Genomic DNA, 20,175 nt, shown 5'->3' with positions numbered 1-20,175 from the left:
TTGTTTGTCTTTTTTTCTCTCTTTGTTTGTTTGATTGTGTCTTTTTTTTACAATACAATGTAAAATAGTCTGCCCCATTGCACCCATTTATCTTTTTTATGTAAGACTTAATAGCTCATAAAGGGTCATTTACCAAAATTTAAGCAGATTTTTATTATTTTTTATTTTGATTTGAGATCCAAATGATACCAAAACAAATATAAGGTTTAAGACCGCGTCAGCTTTTTCCCGCCATATTTTAAAAATCAAATATCTTGAAAAAGAGCTACTGTAATTTTTTTTTAGCTTGTTGTGTTCCGAATAATTAAGGTGGTACCCAACACTTGAGCTAAAACTAGTTTGGCTCGTTTAATTTTCTTAAAATTTTTACAAAGTATTTACTTTGACCCTCTGACAAAAATATAAAAATTTCATGTATGATTTACTGAAAGTGTTGTTTCAATGATTATTCTTTTTTATGTTTTTTTTTTTTTAATATTTAATATTAGATCTCGTAAAATTAAGGATAATCGATCGCTGATCCTACCGTTTGCTCCTGTTATTTTAACCTGATTTTTGTGAGTGTTGTTTCCGATTATATTTGTATTCGAGTGTCTTTGCATTTGTTGAAATTGTTGAGTTGTTTCCCGTTGTCCATTGTGCAGTGCAGGCGATTTGGTGTCACGATATCACAGTAGCATGGTTCGAATCCCGGCGAGGGAAGAACCAAAAATTTGCGAAGGCAAATTTACAGATCTAACATTGTTGGGTTGATGTTTAGACGAGTTGTATATACATTATGTACACAGCCATGTATCACCATCATTGATGGCGATCCGATGGATACATCTGTTGTAGGGTTGTCACTGACTCAGACGTACTTATAAATATAATTATTTTCTGTGACTGTATCTTACATTCATTTGTAGGATCCTTTACTATAGATAATTTAGCTGATCTGTAACAATAACATCTTCATGCCTTATATATCATGTACTGCAGTACGCCGCTAGATTAAAACTGACGTGGAAAGGTAACACACGGCCAGCGAAAGCTCTTTTTTGAGAGCCCAGGTGGTCGTGTGGTCTAGCGGGACGGCTGCAGTGCAGGCGATTTGGTGTCACGATATCACAGTAGCATGGGTTCGAATCCCGGCGAGGGAAGAACCAAAAATTTGCGAAGGCAAATTTACAGATCTAACATTGTTGGGTTGATGTTTAGACGATATATATATGCAAGTACGTATAACAAATATCATTGAATAAACATCAATTTATTTTGAAGAAAAAAACCTTGGCAGATTGAAATTAAAAGTTTGTATAAGTTTGTTGAAAGAATATACAAAATCAATGATGGCTCTTAGAAAAGGTGAATATAAAAAAAAAATGTCATCCCTAAATGTTTTATTTTCCTTTGGATCGCCCGAAGTGAAATAAATTTCATAGCAGCAAATTACTGAAATTGGTCGCGTTTGAGGAACCTCACCATTCCTTCCAGAAAATTAACTCCACTTTTTCATATCACACTTGAAATTACAATGTAACATTGCATACTGTATTTTGATTTCAAAGAATTTGATACTTGGGTTGGAAAAGTTAATCATATTTCCAGCGAAGTTTGTCACTTGTGTTTGAAATAATTACACTAAACAAATATCAACTTTAGAGCATTTATTTATACGCTACCCTTACCGAAATGCTAAGGTGACCCGTCGATGTCATTGAATGGAATATAAATTGATAATCATGCATTATGTTATCATATATCTCTGGTTTCGTAAATGGTTGTTTATTGTTTGCTTAACATCCTGAAACAAATATTGAATGCATTTTTAACACAGAAAAAAGTTAAACAATAAATACAATAGTAAGGTCCCTCAAACCGGGAATGTATGCGGTACATGTAGCCCACTGCACAATGCGGGTTGATAAAAGGTCCGCTGATGTAGGACCTGAGGTGATAAATGCCTTCATGTAACCGGAAAATTTGTCATAGATCAATTCGCACGAAAATAAATTTCCCTATTTTGATCAATCTTAATACCAAATATTAATGTGACTAAATACCAAAGATGTTAACCAAATTGCCAGGCGATTGGATTATTATCCGATCATTTAGCTTATGCGTGCGTGTTGACTGGGGTGGATGGTAAAATTAAATAGGATTTTCATGAAAAATTAAATTGTTAAAATGACCTGACTGTTCAGGTAATGCAACGTCCTGAGGTAACCTGATCGTGTAGCTAGAATGGTGACAGTGACGGATTCAGAACTTTTTGTAAAGCGTGGGACTTCTGACTGCCTTAATAGGCCCGCTACAGTTTTTTTTTAATTCCCGATATAATCAGCCGAAGTTTTCCCACAAAAAGAGTTGGGGAGGGGGTGGCTGGATAGCCCAATAGGTAACATGAGGTAACCTAACTATGTACAGTAATACAATGCGGACCCGAGATAACCTCAGAAATATGGTATTTTGTAAAGCCGGTCAAGGGTATTATGATTATGAACAATCTTCACACTTGAGATATCTGTTGTTTTGCATACATTTTCTGAATGTTCTACTCGTGACGTGGTTCACGAAAATTACATACCGTTTTTGTACAATTTATTAGGAACAGAAAATAATAAAAAAAAAAAATCACTCTATCTTCGATGTATATAAGCTAATAAGACCCCCGGCAACTTTTTACTCACTCATCAAAGCAAACTGTTTAACTGGTCAGAAATTTTATCAAGCTGCTGTAGAAAAACACAGTCAAGTCTTGATAGTTCAAGGTGATAAACTAAAGCATACTTACAATTCCGTTAAACTTTAATTCAACTTCATAGATATTATAAAAATCATATATAAAATTTCTATACATATTTTTATTGTTATTATACATGTGTTGCATGTATATTTTCTTTAAATTAAGGTGATCAGCTACATTTACAGTCATGTGACAGTCGCATGGTCAATAGATGTGTGACCGGCGACATTCCGTAGGTAGTCTATCGAAACTACTCCTCCAAGACCCCACCCACCCACCCTAAAAATCAAATGGTAGCTCTATTAGTTATCTACCTCAGTTGAAATATAATGCAAAACCATTGTAATGCATTTTGGCTAGATATAGCCCATATAGACAGCTTTCAGCACAAGTTTCACCAAAGCAAAGGTTTTGGTATATGTATTTATTACACAGCAGAATTAAAAGTACTATATTTTGTCAAAGTATGACTCTTATTGGTGGAAATTGGGTTTTGACACCTTCACAGTAGTTATCTTGTTTGTACTTAGGTATAAACAATATTTAGGTTGTTTATTTTAATTGTGATGTATTGTGAATTGCTAGAACTTTTTATACTCACAAGATATAAGTATATACTGAGAGTGTATTTAACACTTGTCTCAGAAAAAAATATCCTATAGCGGTATTTTACGGTAGATAGGAATTTTTTTTCATTGACACAAATGCCTACGTATATAATTGCTAAATGCAAAGTATTCTCATATTCGAAATAACGAGTTTTAAGTTCGAACAGTCACAAATACTATTATAATGTCTTTTATTCAATATTTTTCTTCATCAAAAAAGTATGCAATAAACAATGCATGGTGTTCAATTTCCTTACTTTCACATGCTTAGCGAAGAAGGTTTAATTTAAACATATTTCATTGTTCAACATGACAAATTTATAAGGCACAGGTTTAATAACTTATTTACGTCTTCTTCAAGCGAATAAGGTGTAAAATATACTACCTTTTTTATAGTACACACATGTATTTGGTTTGACTTGGGGTGGGATCGAAGCTAGGAACCTCTTATTTTGTTTCTTCTATAGCGTATATTTTCTGTCAAATGTAAACAAATGTTGGAATAATATGTACGTTATGCATGCTTTTATAACATGTGATTTGTTATATTTGTTAAAGGATTTCACCGTACAAATATTAGGCACTTGAAAGGTATATTATTTAGCTGACTGTAAGGTGGGTGCATTGAAACGTATTTATTATTATACGGTTTTTGTCACTCATATATAAATCGTAAACATTATTTTTTATGTCTTTTCAAACTCATATCGTTCACACCTCAAAGAATATATGAACTCGTTGTATTTGTTTGCACCTATCCTAAGTCAGGAATCTGATGTTCAGTTGTTGTCGTTTGTTGATATGGTTCATAAATGTTTCCCATATCTCGTTTGTGTATCTATAGATTAAGACCGTTGGTTTCCTCATTTGAATGGTTTACACTAGTAATTTGTTGAAACCATTAATATCTTGCTGTGCGATGCGAGCCAAAGCTCTGTGTTGAAGACCGTACTTTTATCTATAATGGGTTTTCGTTTAAAAATTGTGACTTAGATGGAGAGTTGCCTCATTAGCAATCATATTTTTTACTACATCTTCTTATATATGCACACATGGTTATGCGTGGAATATAACACCAAACAGTATTCTGAAGGAGAAGTGTCACCCTACCTACACATGTGTTTCCAATCCATAGCCGACCAGTATTTGATTTCACTCATTAATGCGATGTGTTTGGTGGAGAAGCAGCAAATTCCAGTTTTAAAGTCTTTTAGTTTGGGGAGACCCAAGGTATGAACCAAATGATCTCTCGTGTCGAACATGCTATTTTACAACGAGCACTGTGATAATTCCATTTATGTTTTTGATGGCATGTATCTAAACTTACAGTATGATTTGAAGCAACAGCAATTAGGCGTTGTTCATATGTCATCAATCGTTTCAAAAGATACATCGCAATTTAACAAACAAGGGTGTGTTGACAGGGTAACGGTCACATGTGCTTGCATAACACAATATACAAATCAAAAGTACCGTTCAAACAATTTTTGATGATAAATATTCAAGTGATGAAGAGTTTTAAGTATACTCATGTTAATTAAATATGGTTTTTAGACAACAAATTTAGTATTTGATATTTTTTCATTCAATCTTTGCCAATTAATATTAAGGAAACATATAATAAAACCTTCCCAATAGCTTTAATAACAAATTTGAATATCATGCCCGCTTGCATCAATCTAACAGTAATGGTGGTTATCTTTATGTTTAAAGGAAATTCAGTGCAAGATAAAACAATAGTGATGCCTTCCATCAGATTTAATAGCAAAGGAACGCCATTTTAATTCGCGGATCAAGTGTATCCGCTTCTAAAGGATTAAATGGATATCCATTTTCCTCTGCTTCCTTAAGGGTGTTGTAGTACAGCCTTGGTTTCTTATTTGTTACGGAAATTACTCCTGGGCATGACCGATACTTTTTCGCTTTTAGATCAAGACAAAATGCATCACATGGCTGGTGGTTTTTATCGGTTACACTGATGAACGCCTGGCTGGACCCTGTTCCTGGATCTTTAACTCCCACATATGCGTATACCCACTGAGGAATAGAAGCATCGTTTACAATATAATTTCTATATGTCCCGTGGTACGTTATTCCATTGGATTGTACTATGGCTACAGACTTTGAACATAGATTATCATATCCGGCTCCTAAATATTCACATCCACCGATAACATTTTTTTTAATGGATTTTTCGAGAGCATTCCGAACAATAATTTTAACTGGGATATAGACCCAGTTTTTATCATCTCCTGCCAGTACGGTAAAATCATTTTGAGGTGTAGATAAATGGTTTGTTTTTATTCTTTCTGGTGGCGTCTCCACTCTTCTACGTGGTTCGTGAAGCTCTATGCCTACACATTTGTTTGATGCATAGTCGCATTTTAGGTATGGAGAGTTTAAACAAGTAGGACATTTTGCAAAATCACCATATGAATATATGTTATTGGCAAAGTAATCGCTATAACCATCTATATTCTTCATCGGAAATAAGTGATCCATATATCTCTCGGGTCTGTGCATTTTATTATCGACGATGACGTAATCATCTTGTGGATCTATATTACGATGACGTAACTGCCGACAAAAAACGGTCCAAACGGCGTCAATGAAAGCATGATGAATCCAGAAAAATGGGTCTTGAGAACTAGTATTGAAATCATTCATTTGGCCACCGACGAAGGCATGGACCATATTATGCATCATTTCGACTTGACTGTTGGGATCCGATGTCGGGTTCGTTATTTGGACGTGGTGCTTTTTTGATAATACAGTTTTTATATCTTTATAAGATATTGGATTTCCTTCTCTTCCTAAGTCTCGAAAGAGAGGTTTATTTCTTATTGTTTTCCAACGTGCAAAAGGTCCTGTTTGGATGGGACCTCTAGCGTCACCAAAAAACTCGGATGTAAACATCATGGATTTCTTAGGGTCCTTCATATGATGGTCTAATCTTGAATCCCAGTAGCACAATGTTACATTTGGGTTGACTTTTCGTAGAAGCTCTTCAAATCTGAAATATCATCGATATCAAAAAGTTGATAAATGAATACACACAGTAGAATTGTTTACCTTAATGACCCCTTCTCAATATGTCAAAATGAGACAAGTCAATGAGACATCAGTAAACAGTGTTTATACTAATATGTCAATTGAGGCCAAAAAAGAGGGTCCAGAAACTGAAGTCAACAGAATAGCCCTTAACTCATTCATAAAAAAAAATAACATCAACAATAATTGAAATTCGAGGATTTTTTTATGACCAACTCTATTTTGTAACGAAGAAGACTGATAGAAAATACCAATGATTTATTCGAGCGACACTGGTGAGTCTTTTGTAGACGAAGTATAAAATTTCAATCATGGTATCTATGAGGAGTTTATTTGCTGAATCTACAGTGGAAATCACTTCTAACCTCTCATTAAATCTGTCAGAACCTCAGTAGTTTCGATATATCAGACTGAGTCTTTTAAACAAAATTATTTGACTGTGTCAACCAAAACTGAACATATTTACACTTTATTGGGCATGTAAATATATACGGCCTCATTGTAAACCAATAATATTTCTATGTCAGGCCGGATTTCATGATAAAGATGGCACCAATTTTGGAACACAATGACTACCATGACTACAAAAGTTTGTCCACATTAATTTTGAGTGCCACACCTGCCATCATTTCCTCTCTGTATCCATAATAATGAACCGTCACTCAAGTCAGTGGTTTGTGGGGTTTTTTTTAACGAAACTATTTAACGGCATCATCCAACACTCACATGACTGATTCATATACTTTTAAATGAAAAGTACATGTATGAGAAGTTTTCTTCTTGAAATAATATACTGTTAATATATTTTGAAGAATAATTGATTTTGTTTGTAGCCTAACGTCCAGAGGCAAATATTTCATTCATGTTCAGATCAAGTATATTTTTCTGACGTCCCAGACTCCAAGATATCATTTATAATCGTTATAAGTCTGTCTAAAAAAAGTAAATTGACGAGATGGTGCAAATGTACAAGTACATGTATATACAACACGTATTTCATTTATATCCCATAATTCATCCACCGTTGAACATTTGTCAAAACAGAATCTTAAGTCATGAATGTAAATTCAATCAAAGAAATTACGACTAAAATTCCATGAATTAAATGCAGAGTTATATTTAGGAAGAGACTGTTAAAAACGGGAACGAAGCAAAGTAAACCATGATGTTTATATGCAATCATTTTAAAATATTTCTCCGATGAGTCGGATACCCCTTCTATCCGCTTCGATATTTGTACATGTAACGTTTGATCAGTAAAAATATAGAAAATCTGCTATACAGTAAAGTAATTGTAACTTATTTTTTTCTAAATTCTAAGATGCCCTTACTGCAGTGACGTCATTTAGAACTGTTCTACAGTCCTGACTGATGTAGTCAGTTCTGCTGACAGTTCTACGGTTAGAACTGATTTGGACAGTTCTACCCTAGAACTGATCCTGACAGTTCTACCCTAGAACTGATCCTGACAGTTATACCTAGAACTGATTTAGTCAGTTCTACCTAGAACTGTTCTAGGACAGGTTAGAACAGTTCTATGACAGATTATTTTGACAGTTCTAACGAGAGGTTAGAAGTGATCTCCACTATACATTCCTGTCTTCGAATGTACTATTTTTTACATACGTACTTTAGAATATACATTTTATGCCAGCCAAAAAAGTTGGAACCAAAGTGCACCGAATTTACTGCTTCGTTTGTATGGTAATCAGCAACGTAGTCATACACATTCGGAGACATACTCTACAAATGAAACCAATTTAACAAGATTAATAGAAGAAAAAATAATTGTGCAAAGCAGATAAAACAAAACTGATGAGATGGTCTTGGTTACAGTGTTGTTACGATAAATGGTAAAAATAGCATTGAATTCATTATACGCTATTCACCACTGCATCAGTAGTAAAGGTCGTAATTCGGTTCCTATTTGCAAAATTAATATTGAACATTTTATTTTTTTAATAACTCATCGAGGTCATTAATAAACAATAGTCTTTCATTTTCATCTTCAAATGAATAGATTGGCAATAACGCACTACAAATGTAAGCAATTCCACAATACAGTAAAAGTCTATAATGTATTTGATTAAAAGGACACATGCTCTGAAACTGATGTAAGGATATAGCTGCAATGTTGCACGGTCAGACTAAGGTTTTTTTACAAGGCAATACGTACACTTTGGATTACCTTGTTCTTAGTAAAATATAGTCTACCAATAGTATTAATTTTTTTTTTTGAATAGGAAGTAGGGTGCACTTACATGTTTAATGGCTTTTCATGTGTCAATTACTTTACTTTAAAATATATAAAAAATCACCATTCCATATTTTCTTACTTATAAAAAAGTACAAGTTAAAAAAAGTACTCTGTTTACTGAACTATAACAAAAAAAATACAATCTGACCCTTTTCTTAGTACATAAGATTAAACATAGTCGTCACTATTTATATTTGATAAATAGGACTGGTATTTAAATATCTAAACTTACTTTTTTGTAGATTGCCTAATATATTTAATTCAATTTCTTCAAGATATGGTTAATATGTTATTCTTTATGTAAATTTAATTTTGATAATTGTTCTTTTGTTACAGAGTGAATTTTATTATTCATTTATATCATAAATATTTCTTATTCGAACAGAAAATAAGAAAATTTCCACATAATCTTTTTAGTAATGTTTTTTTTTTAAACAGCTTACTTTATCTTTCTTTAAAGCGTTTATAGCATCGACCATTTCTTTAAATTCTTCTCTTGTTAGTGCTCTACATTCTCGCCGTATCCTCTTTGTTGGATGCCAGTAAAAGTCTTGTCGTAATCTCAGTTTTAAACCATCTGCATCGTCACGTGACCAATCTGCTTTGTCAAGATTTGACAGTATACACTTATATTGCTTCTGTGAGTCACGATCTCTACATTCGGAAACCAAAGCAGGATACTGGTCAGTTATGACATCACAGACTGATAATAATACGGAATGCCATAGGACCAATAGCAGTAGTTGTAATGTAGGTTTCATTGATATCTAGAAAATATGAAAAATGCAGTTTATTCAGCCTAATTCTACAAAATTCTTGAAAATTGAAATTCAGAATATGTCAAAGAGCCAACATCCGAACTAAAGAGCAAATATCAGTCGATTCTTCTTTTGAAAGAAATATATTTGGAATGTCAAAGTTATTAAGATCGCAGGTCAAACATGTTTAAATAAATGTTTTTGAGTATTTAGTACAATTTCGAGTGTTGTTTTTTTTATTATTCTAACTCATAGATAAAAAAGAATTGTAGGCGTAAGTATAATTTTAAAAAGTAGAATAAGGCTTTTTCAAAATGTACAATACTCATTTCACGTCACAGTTTTGCATTTTTATTAAGTGGTGAATGGACAAATTTATCAGTGTGGGCACAAGAACACTTGAGAAATGGTTTGTCTAAATCTGCATTTGTTTTCTTCTTTTTATGTTTGTATTCCCTAGGGTGTGTAACTGTTTCAGCTATCTCTTCCGTCAAGAATTATTTTTTCAGTTCAAAATTAAAACATAATTTATCAAAACACCATGACAAATACACACAGGTTTGGTTACTAATCCAGAGAGTTTTCTTCTATTCATGAAGTCTTATAAAAACTAACAAATTTTCTATGATTTAAAACTGTAGATTCTCTTTATATGCACAATTATAACTGTTATTTGGTGTACGTTTTAAACTTTGAATAGAACGACCGACGTGTAATCAAATGCGCCAGAATAGAACTCATTCACAAATTAAAAACAAATTCATCATTGTGCTTGTTTTTATTCCACATAGTACATCTGTTCTTGAGTTTATTTAGTATTAAATCATTTGTGGTGTTCAAATAGGAACCAATAATACTTATAATCTTATTAGCTTTTGTTCAAATGAGTGCCTTATTAGAATAATCATAGATTATTTACTGTTTGAATGTCTGTAATTTTACTCTTCGCATAAAATTTTGATTCACACATATTTTCGCCATCAAACAAATGCTGTACATTAACCCTTTCTTTGTCATATACACAATAAGTTCTTATATTGCACCGAACAATGCACTCGGTAAAACGAAATGAATATACCGGTACATTTATACTCGTATGGTAATTTGTCCCTTAAATTGTAAAAATTGAAAATTATTAAGTATGACGTCATTATAAAACATGTACCTTTCATTCCAAGCTGAGGTGAAATGTACGATTATCAATTTACATAATCTTACATCACTTTTTATGCACACAACACTACATATACAATGGAAAAATACGTCAAAATTATTTAAGATGTAATTTTGAACGCTTCGGATGAAACATATTGACCGATCAATATGCTACATGTTAAAATCAAATGTCAAAAACAATCAAAAACGGAGTAAGGTAAAGTAATAATGGTTGTTTTCTACTTGTTAATACAATTCAAAGAAGATTGTAGTTAGCAATTTAGATTTAATATAATAAAAAATACATAGCAATGGGAAGTTTTTTTTTCCGTTTAAGCATTCATTTCAAACGTACATGATTGATAAAAAAGGGAAAAAAAGAGGTGAATTTATTGCAATATGTGAGATATTTTATGAAAGAAAAAAACAAGCAAACTTACAAACAAAGTATTAAAGATAAATAGCCTTTATATAAGCGATGTATTTCTTTGTTAGCGAACACGGTTTTGTTGTTTATTCTTTAGTTTTCTATGTTGTGTCGTGTGTGCTGTTGTTTGTTTGGCTTTTTTATTTTTAGCCATGGCGTTGTCAGTTTGTTTTAGATTTATGAGTTTGACTGTCCCTTTGGTATCTTTCGTCCCTCTTTTAGTGGAGAGGATTTGTTGAAATGGGAATCATCTTAAGGTTTCTGTGAGGTATGGGTTAGTGGAAAAGTTTTGGTGAAATGGTTATGAGAAGAAATGCTTTGGTGGTATGGGGTTAGTGGTTAGGTTTAATAGAAAATTGGTTGGTGGAAAAAATTTAAAAGCATAGAAATAGAAGTTGATTTGAATGTCTGATATATGATATCCCAAAAAGCATTTTGAATGAAGTTTTTAAATTTTTAAAAACAGTTCGAACTCTCTTTCTTCTTCTTCTGCTGTAGATTGCTTAGGTTAAAATTAATCAATTTTAGTTTTAAATTTTCGTTTTCTTTAACAACCACTTGTCTAAAGAAAAACGAATAGCTGAACTTCCTCAGATAGATGGAACAATCAAACAATGGTTCGGTAGTCAGAATATAAATGCACTGTCGTAGCCTGTTCATTTGTGAACATAAAACTACAACACTACTGACAAGATCTTACTTATTCGTTCGAGATGTATTCGTGTGAGGTCACGTGTAAGAATGCTACCAAAACCTACAAGCTGTCGTCTTCTAACTTTTTGTAGTCCAGACAGTGTAGGTTATCTTTGTCGAAATCAACCATCCGTATAGTTGAACGAAGACAACATAGTTCACTAGGAAACCAATTTTTAACTGAAACAGCCATTTTTATCTGAAAACCCCCAAAATAACTCAACAATCATTTTTTTAAATTTAATTCAGTATCTTGACAAAAACAAAAAATATTTCCAATGATGTTGCTGCGCCTAATTTGGTACTGTTCACACAAAAAGCGTGTAGTCAATTACGATCTGTTTAGTACTTGTTATATACAAACAACATCATACTGAATTGTCTGAAAATCTACTATAGAGTGCTATATTTACAACAATAAATAAAAGTATCTGAAAATACCTTTTACCTATTTACAAAATTAACATTTTTTATGATAAGATGATGTTGAGATCGAAACGTTCAATTGAGACCTAGTAACATTTCATTTATCTATGATTATTGTTGTGTAAGTTCTATAGAAACGTCTCTGTTAGTAACATCGCAGACATATGAGGGTGGTCAATATTTGCCTCGTTTCCTTTATTCTCATTCGTTATACTCTTAAATGTGTTCGCTCAAATCAAGTGTTTTCGTGTTAATTTTTTTATTCCATAGGGAAAGTGTATGCTAAATTTTAAAAGCATATATCTTCATTTTGCACTTAACCAAAAAAAAATTTGAGTTTTGCAAGAAAAGGGGTGAAATGTGTTTACATGTCATTTTCGACCAACGGCCGTGATCCCTTCTTGAATATCTTCGAAAAATTATTTAAACCAAAATAGTTTGAACATAGCGAAATGAATACTAGTACTTGGTATATAATACGACAGGTATCACCAAAAAGGGGGAAATAGATTTCTGTTACGATTTACTGATTGCAGAAATGAAAAATGTACCGAATAAAGGAACAATTCAATACAAATAAATCTAGGGGTAAACTAATTTTCAGAGAAACTTACAGAGTCAGAATGATAACAGAAAATTACCCCCCCCCCCCCTGTCCTCCCCTCTTTCTTTACAAAAAAGGAATACACAGATAAATGTTAACACCATCAAGACCCACACACTAATTCTTCGCTTTCATTATTCTGATGTAAAACATATATTTAGTGGTGTCAAATTTAAGCTTATTCTTCGCAACATATTGAAGGTACAAGCATTTCTTGGTTTATATAGGTTATAAAGGTTATAGGATATTTTTTTTTTGTACAAAAGAAATTAAAAATGGAAATACATGTGAAGTGACATATTTAAAAATTAAAAAAAAAAACAATTAGTATGTTTAAATAGGTCGGCGATTAATAGAAAGAACCGAGCAATTGAATTGTGTGATTAAAACTGCATAGATATAACTGGTTTTTTTTGACAAAACAATTTCCCGTTAAAAATATAAAATAACTGATGGTGATACAACAAACATCCGGCTGTTCAATAACATTTTAACAATTTGAAATGTGAGACTGGAATGACCTACATTTTTGCTAGCTTTGTTTGTACAAAATTTCAAAAGATTCTGTAAAATTCACTCCTGATCATAAAATCTGTTTGAGGCAAAACACGAAAACTCAATATACATTTTCGAATTGCTTTTTACATCATCCATAATCAACCCCAAAAACCCCATCAAATCCTCCACACCACCCGCTCCTTTTTTTTTTTTTTTTTTTTTTTTTTGCCTTTTTGTAATAGCTACATCGTCTTCAAAAATGTGAAAAGGCTATATATTTCTTTTGATGTTTTAGAAAAATCCACGCGTTCTATTTTATTCTTGATTTGTATCTATATTTTATCTATATTGACAAAGTATTGATTTCAAGGAACATAAAAGGTTTTAATGAAACGACATCCATAAGTAACATATTGTATTTAAATAGTTGTCATAATATAAACATAACTGGAGAGTTTCCTGATTGTTTAACGAAACTTGTATTTTCCATAATTATATGTACATAGAAATTTTGATTTGAACGTTTTTAATTTTTCCAAATGCAGATTAATGCGGTTTAACGCCGTCGACGCTTTATAAAGACGTTTGTGTATATTTACATTGGCCTAAGAAATTAAAGGGGGAAAGGAGAAAACGTTTCAAAAAATAAAATTCATATTCACAATAGATAAAGTATTTTGTAAAGAATTTCTCTGAAAATCATTGAATTTTGAATAAATTTGGAAGTTAATGGGGTGCTAAAATATAAAGAAAAAAGACTAGATTGACAAAAATTATAAAGAATAAAAAATATTATACGAAATGATAAAAAAAAATGAATACATAAATGAAGAACAAACCCATCCCCTCCCATTCCAGACCATCCTGTATCAATACTTTAGCATATACATCCTCCAAAGTTTTTATCTCATAAGCTTTCATGTTTTTGGTTTGTTGTGTCCTCTGAAAAGTAGATCATGGACTACTCAATGTAAAATTGCAAGATACATATTTTGTTCTTATTATTAATTCGCCATGTACCGGTCGAATAAAGCATTCATTGTATTTTTTTAATTTTTTGTCATACAAGTTCACCATGTTCCGTAGAAGCAATTTTCAAAAGTATAGGAGTCTTCTAATATTCACAGCTTATATATTAATACAATGTATGTCCATTGGAAGATACCAATCAATTTGTGAATTTCGAACAGCGGTATACTACTGATGCCTTTCTTTATCTTAATACTTGCAAAGGTTCAACAACTTCTCAATGTTCGCGCACATATGCACATAATGCACAGATAATGTGCCATTAAGCGCGATATTTCAATAGCCACAAAACCAGGTTCAACCCATTATTTTTTGTTAAAATGTCCTGCAGAAAGTCAGGAGTATGACTGTTGTTATCTTATAGCTCGTTTTTATGTATGTTGCATTATCGTGTTGTTGCTTGATTTCTTGATTGGATTGACAACATATTTGCTACGTTTGGAGAACGCGTTTTTTCAACAGACTGTCGGCATTCCAATGGGAACAAATTGTGCCTCTCTTTTTGTCGACTTGTTTCTTTATAATTATGAGGCTGACTTCATACAGGAACTTCTTAGGAAGAAAGATAAGAAGTTAGCAATATCCTTTAACTCTACTTTCCGCTATATAGATGATGTTCTTTAACTAAATATTTCAAAATTTAGTGACTATGTTGAACGCATCTATCCCATCAAATTATAGATAAAGGATACTACAGATACAGTTAAGTTTGACTCATATTTTAACTTACATCTAGAAATTGACAATAAGAGTCGGTTGAAAACAAAACTTTTCGATAAAAGAGATGATTTCAGCTTTCCAATTGTGAACTTTCCATTTCTAATATTAACAATCCAGCAGCACCTGCATTCGGGGTATATATATCTCCCAATTGATACGATATTCCCGTGTTTGCATTTCCTATCATAATTTTCTTGATAGAGGATTGCTACTCACAAGGAAGCTATTAAACCAAGGGTTCCAAATGGTGAAGTTGAAATCATCCCTTCATAAATTTTACCGACGCCATCACCAGTTGGTTGACCGTTATATAATAACCGTTTCACAAATGATATCGGATATGTTCCGTACGTCGTAACTACAATCTCGTCCCTTTCATGAATGTAACCTACCAAATTAGACTACTTATCGGATTTGTTATCATATAAGCAACACGACGGGTGCCACATGGAGCAAGATCTGCTTACCCTTCCGGAGCACCTGAGATCACCCTTAGTTTTTGGTGGGGTTCGTGTTGCTTATTCTTTAGTTTTCTATGTTGTGTCATGTGTACTATTGTTTGTCTGTTTGTCTTTTTTTTTTTTTTTTTAGCCATAGCTTTGTCAGTTTATTTTCGATTTATAAGTTTGACTGTCCCTCTGGTATCTTTCGTCTCTTTTTTGTTGTTGTTTGGTTTTTTGGGGGTTTTATTTTTGGGGGGTGGGGTGATGGCACTTTATTGTTTCTGTTTGTTTCGTTTGATTTTTTTACACCTACAGTTGATGTGTTTCTCTCGGTTTAAGTTTGTAATCAGGATGTGTTTTCTCTTAGTCAGCGGTATACTACTGTTGCCTTTATTTATGCACATATAATGTGCAATTACAATCATGTCGATTTCTATTCGAATATTAAAGTAATATTGGTAATGTTCTCTTTGTTCTCTTGAAAGGATATTTGCGTCACTTGTACACTAATGCGATAGTGCTTATGCACTATTATTGAGGGAAATTTTCCTGAGAAGTATATCAAATTGTTTCACCTTGCGATTGCTATATGAAATAACTGTAGAAGTACATAAATTCACATGCATACAATTATAACCATTGTTTACTGTAATTAAATTATTCAGCTGATTCATTCAAATGTTGCAATAACATTAAAAACACTTTCCCTGTTCCTGTGATTTACTTGCCCCTTATTCCACAATATTTAAAATCAAAAGGAGTGAAGGAACGCAAATTATTGAACATATTGAAAACAAAAAAATAGACTCACTTATTCTGCTCATTTTGGGCTCGGTTTCGCAAATAAAATATTTGTTTATTAAAAAAAAATTAAAAAAAACATAAACTTTTCGTATAAAACATAAAAACAGACAAAACTTCAAACGTTAATCAATTTGATTAAATCAGTTTGAAATAATCTTTTATCTTAACAATACAGTAACAAAGGGGTTATGCTTGTTTATGTTATTTTCGCGACGTCAAAAAAAAGTACATGTACTTATAGTATACTGCTGTTAGAAGTGTGGCTTATCGGGAAAAGAGGCATTTTTTTATTGTTTTTGTGATTTAAACTGATTAACCTTGAAAACAAATCCAATGAGCTCTCTTTTTGACAATCGCTTTATGTTTGAATACGTATGAAGAATCAATCATTGATTTTTTTTTCAATTAGATAAATATACTGTAAAAATGTCGGTTGTTTTCATAAAATCATGAAACTATGCTGCAAATTAAATATTCTATATCATAAGAAGACTTTTATAATGTAACACAACAATATGTTGAAATAAAAAAGTAAGTTGTATCCATCCGACGAATAGAAATATCCGATAAAACGAAATTTTGAATAAATGTCTAACTTTTCGACCCTTTTTTTTTATCTCATAAAGTAGCACATGAAGGTATGTCTTTTATTACATATTTTAATTGCTTAGTTGAAAAATAGCTTGTATGCAAATTTTCGTAAAACATACATCATGTGATCGAAACTGAATCGTATGACCTGAAAGTGTAATTATTAAAAGTGTTTTTGGTTTCTCAGTTTTTCAAATTCATACAAAAAAGAAACAAATTTTAGCAGATGTCGTTGTCAGAACTACACCAGATGTCTTTTGTCAAAATGTACTGGGTGCAATTTGTTTTCATTACATATATTGTTTTAAGGTCAACCAACTTTTATTTCCTATACATTATGTTGTTCAAATTAAAATAACTCGTGGCTATTAACCTTTATTATGAATTATGCATCAATCCAGTGACATTCGATTAAATTGATCAATTCATTTGTGTTTCCATTTTAGTATGTTACAGACAAAAAACCCTAAATATTATGTATCGAGGATGTATCCGTATAACGACCAATTAAGGCCATACAAACTGACATTTTGGCAAACATATGCATATATGAACAATTGTGATAATGTTTTGGTAATTGTATGTATGCCACGTTAAAAAAAATTCGGAGATAAAGGCAAATTGAATACTCTGTAAATTTAGACTTTTCTTGGAATATATTTATCATTAGATATTTTATTTTTCAACACGCATTTTCATTTTTAATTGAAGTGCATACTGTATAAATATGTATATATAGGAAATAATGAAAAATGTACGTGATGAAAGCATGTTCTTTACATGTTTTATACGCATTACATTATGAAACATAATCAATTATTCCACCGTATGTAAATAATGAAAGCCAAACAACATTTGATTACTTGGGACTATTGGACGTGACATTGAACAATACTTCATATTCCTTTACGAGTTTGATATTCCTCTTTAAGATCGAGACACATTTATAAATAGGGATAGTATAGTTATTATCGTACCAAAATTAATTCAGACTAAGATAAAATAAAAAAAATTTCAAAGAATAAATTCTTCATTTTTCATCGATACTGTGTATCTATTTTTATGTCATGTTTATTTACTAAAGCTAAAAGACATGACAATCAATGTTTTATGTCCAGGAAGTAAAAAAACTATATGGGCAGTGGAATGAAACTTGTTTTCCTCTTTAAATCATGAAACGTGCACATAAAGAAAAGATGTTTCTTTACATTTACATGCATCACATGTTAATAAACTCATTATAGTTTTGAACGCCATACGAGGGTTTATTCTACAGAAGACTGATCAGTGACACTCGAATTAAAAAGGTTAGAAGGGCCAAATTAGAATTAGTACGAATTGATAGAAAAAATGGCAAAACCAAAACCTTATCCATCTCCAACGAATGGATAACAACTGTCATATTCCTGATTTGTTACAGATATTTTTCTTATGCAGAAATAAATAGCAGCTGCAAGATCTAGTATACCGAATGAGTTAATATGAGAAATATATATCCCGTTATTGTCTTTTAGACGTTTTCTTTGGTGGTTTTTATTTCACTTTTTGTTCTATTTATATTGAAGATATCGATAAACACTTACAAAGGCTTTACTTCTCCTTTTCTAAAAATTGTTGTTTTGCAAAGAAAATCTGCAGGAAACAGCAGTAAATAAGTGAACATGCGTTTATATGAATGTGTGTATTAGTTCCCCTGTGTGTCTCTAGGTTACATCATTGACGAATTCGAATGCGCCGCGTTTTTTTTTTTAATATAAAGCTGTCTACTTAAATCCAATAAGTCTTCTTTACTAAGATCTAACTGATTTGTCAATTCATAAGTGATATAACGTCGCGGCAGCGCAATCATTTTTGCAGGCGGGTTTGTTTGTGAGTCTTAAAAAAAAAATATTTCCCTTTTTCCGATTTTTGTTCATTAATGATATTTTAACACCCACTTACATGTATATTCTTATCTTTATTTTTTTACTCTTTTTCTATTTCTTATTTTGACAAATAATAAAGTTATTCTGTTAATTCTAAGTTTAAATTTCTCGATTGCTCTTGATATAATGATCATACCTGCTAGGGAATAATCGGTGTAATTAGAATTTTTGAGTGAAACGTCTTTCAGCACCTACTATTTTTTTCAACTTAATGTATATCCGATTTTCATTCAGTTTTGTTCTCTTTGAAGTAGCAGTTTATTTCTAATTACATGTATAGGAGATTCGGGGGTTTAATTTTTTTTTTTAGTTTTTTAGTTCATCATTTCATATTTCATCACACTGAAAACTATTGACGCGTCTCTATATTTGAACTTATCTTAATTGTAATAATATTTTATTTTAGTTTACAATAAATCCATTAATCATATACAAAAGATATGTTTAAACTTTCACTTGATTTTCCTCATTCATTCAAAACAATTATCTATTCATTGAGCATATGTTCATATCCATTCAGTTAATCAAATTTAAAAATAATATACAGATCAAACCTGGAATATACTTTATCTCACCACCAAAAATTAGGCTATCAATGTAATACAAAACAAAGATACTTACAATGAAAAGCCGGCGTATTATTTTACCTCTCTATTGAATACATGTAATAGCAAGTATTATTTTAATATAGATGTTACAAGTGTAATTTAATCGATCAATAATTATCAGATGTTACTCTTGTTTTACTTTGAAACTTGTTCAGAAAAAAAATAATAAAAGAAAACTTGTAGTTTTTATTAAGTGTGGTAAATTCACATGTAAATTGACATTTATCTAAAACAAATATTCAGAAAAATATCTTTATTTCTTTCCTGAACATTGTTTGTTTAAATAACAGTAAAAGCTTATTTGAAGTGTTGAAAACGACTAAAATGTTTCTTATATGGACCTGACTATTTATCACCTGACGTATATAGGAGGAGGTGGCCGCATCTGCCTTTGTATTAAAATAAATCACTAAAAAACTGAACTCCGAGGAAAATTCAAAACACGGAAATTTCCTTACCGAAGGGCAAAATCAATAGCTCAAACACATCAAACGAATAAGTAATAACTGTCATATTCCTGACTTAGTACAGGCATTGTCTAAGGTAGACTGTGGTGGGTCAAACCTGTTTGATAGCTGTGTTTGTTACGCATGGATGTTGGCCCTTAGTTGTCGGTTGATTAAGTTAAACCCTTTTTATTGTGGGTTTTATTTTAGTTAAAAAGGTAAGCCATGATGGAACAAAGAGAACTTCGTTTTTTTTTAAACTAATTTTAAGACGCTAAAATTTGCTTGCCAGTAATCCTATTTCAGCAATGTTAGATATTCAGGCTCTGATAATAAACTATTCTCGAGCTAACAACCTGCGCTCAAAATATATGTTACACTGTCAAAGTCGATCGTGATGTTTT

The 20,175-nt window shown here is 31.8% G+C and overlaps 1 protein-coding gene across 1 annotated transcript; it reads right to left on the bottom strand.

Moving 5' to 3' along the window:
- Window positions 1-5,079: 5,079 nt before the first annotated feature.
- Window positions 5,080-19,353, bottom strand: LOC143081815 (tyrosinase-like protein 2). The gene is made up of 4 exons (XM_076257503.1): window positions 19,339-19,353; window positions 9,088-9,411; window positions 8,018-8,130; window positions 5,080-6,349 (listed from the first exon to the last, which is right to left on the bottom strand). Exons 2-4 carry the CDS (start codon window positions 9,403-9,405, stop codon window positions 5,095-5,097), a joined length of 1,686 nt encoding a protein of 561 aa, XP_076113618.1. The 5' UTR covers window positions 9,406-9,411; window positions 19,339-19,353; the 3' UTR covers window positions 5,080-5,094.
- Window positions 19,354-20,175: the final 822 nt, after the last annotated feature.

Source organism: Mytilus galloprovincialis, chromosome 7 (assembly GCF_965363235.1).
Source record: "Mytilus galloprovincialis chromosome 7, xbMytGall1.hap1.1, whole genome shotgun sequence".
In the NCBI taxonomy this organism is placed as follows: Eukaryota; Metazoa; Mollusca; class Bivalvia; order Mytilida; family Mytilidae; genus Mytilus; species Mytilus galloprovincialis.
This window is presented reverse-complemented; position numbering and strand designations above follow the sequence as displayed.

Coding starts and splice junctions, on each gene's coding strand:
- LOC143081815 (XM_076257503.1), bottom strand. CDS start 9,405: ATGAAACCTACATTACAACTACTGCTATTGGTCCTATGGCATTCCGTA. Junction 8,131..9,087: donor ACGCTTTAAAGAAAGATAAA/GTAAGCTGTTTA, acceptor TTTCATTTGTAG/AGTATGTCTCCGAATGTGTA. Junction 6,350..8,017: donor CATAAAATGTATATTCTAAA/GTACGTATGTAA, acceptor ATGATATTTCAG/ATTTGAAGAGCTTCTACGAA.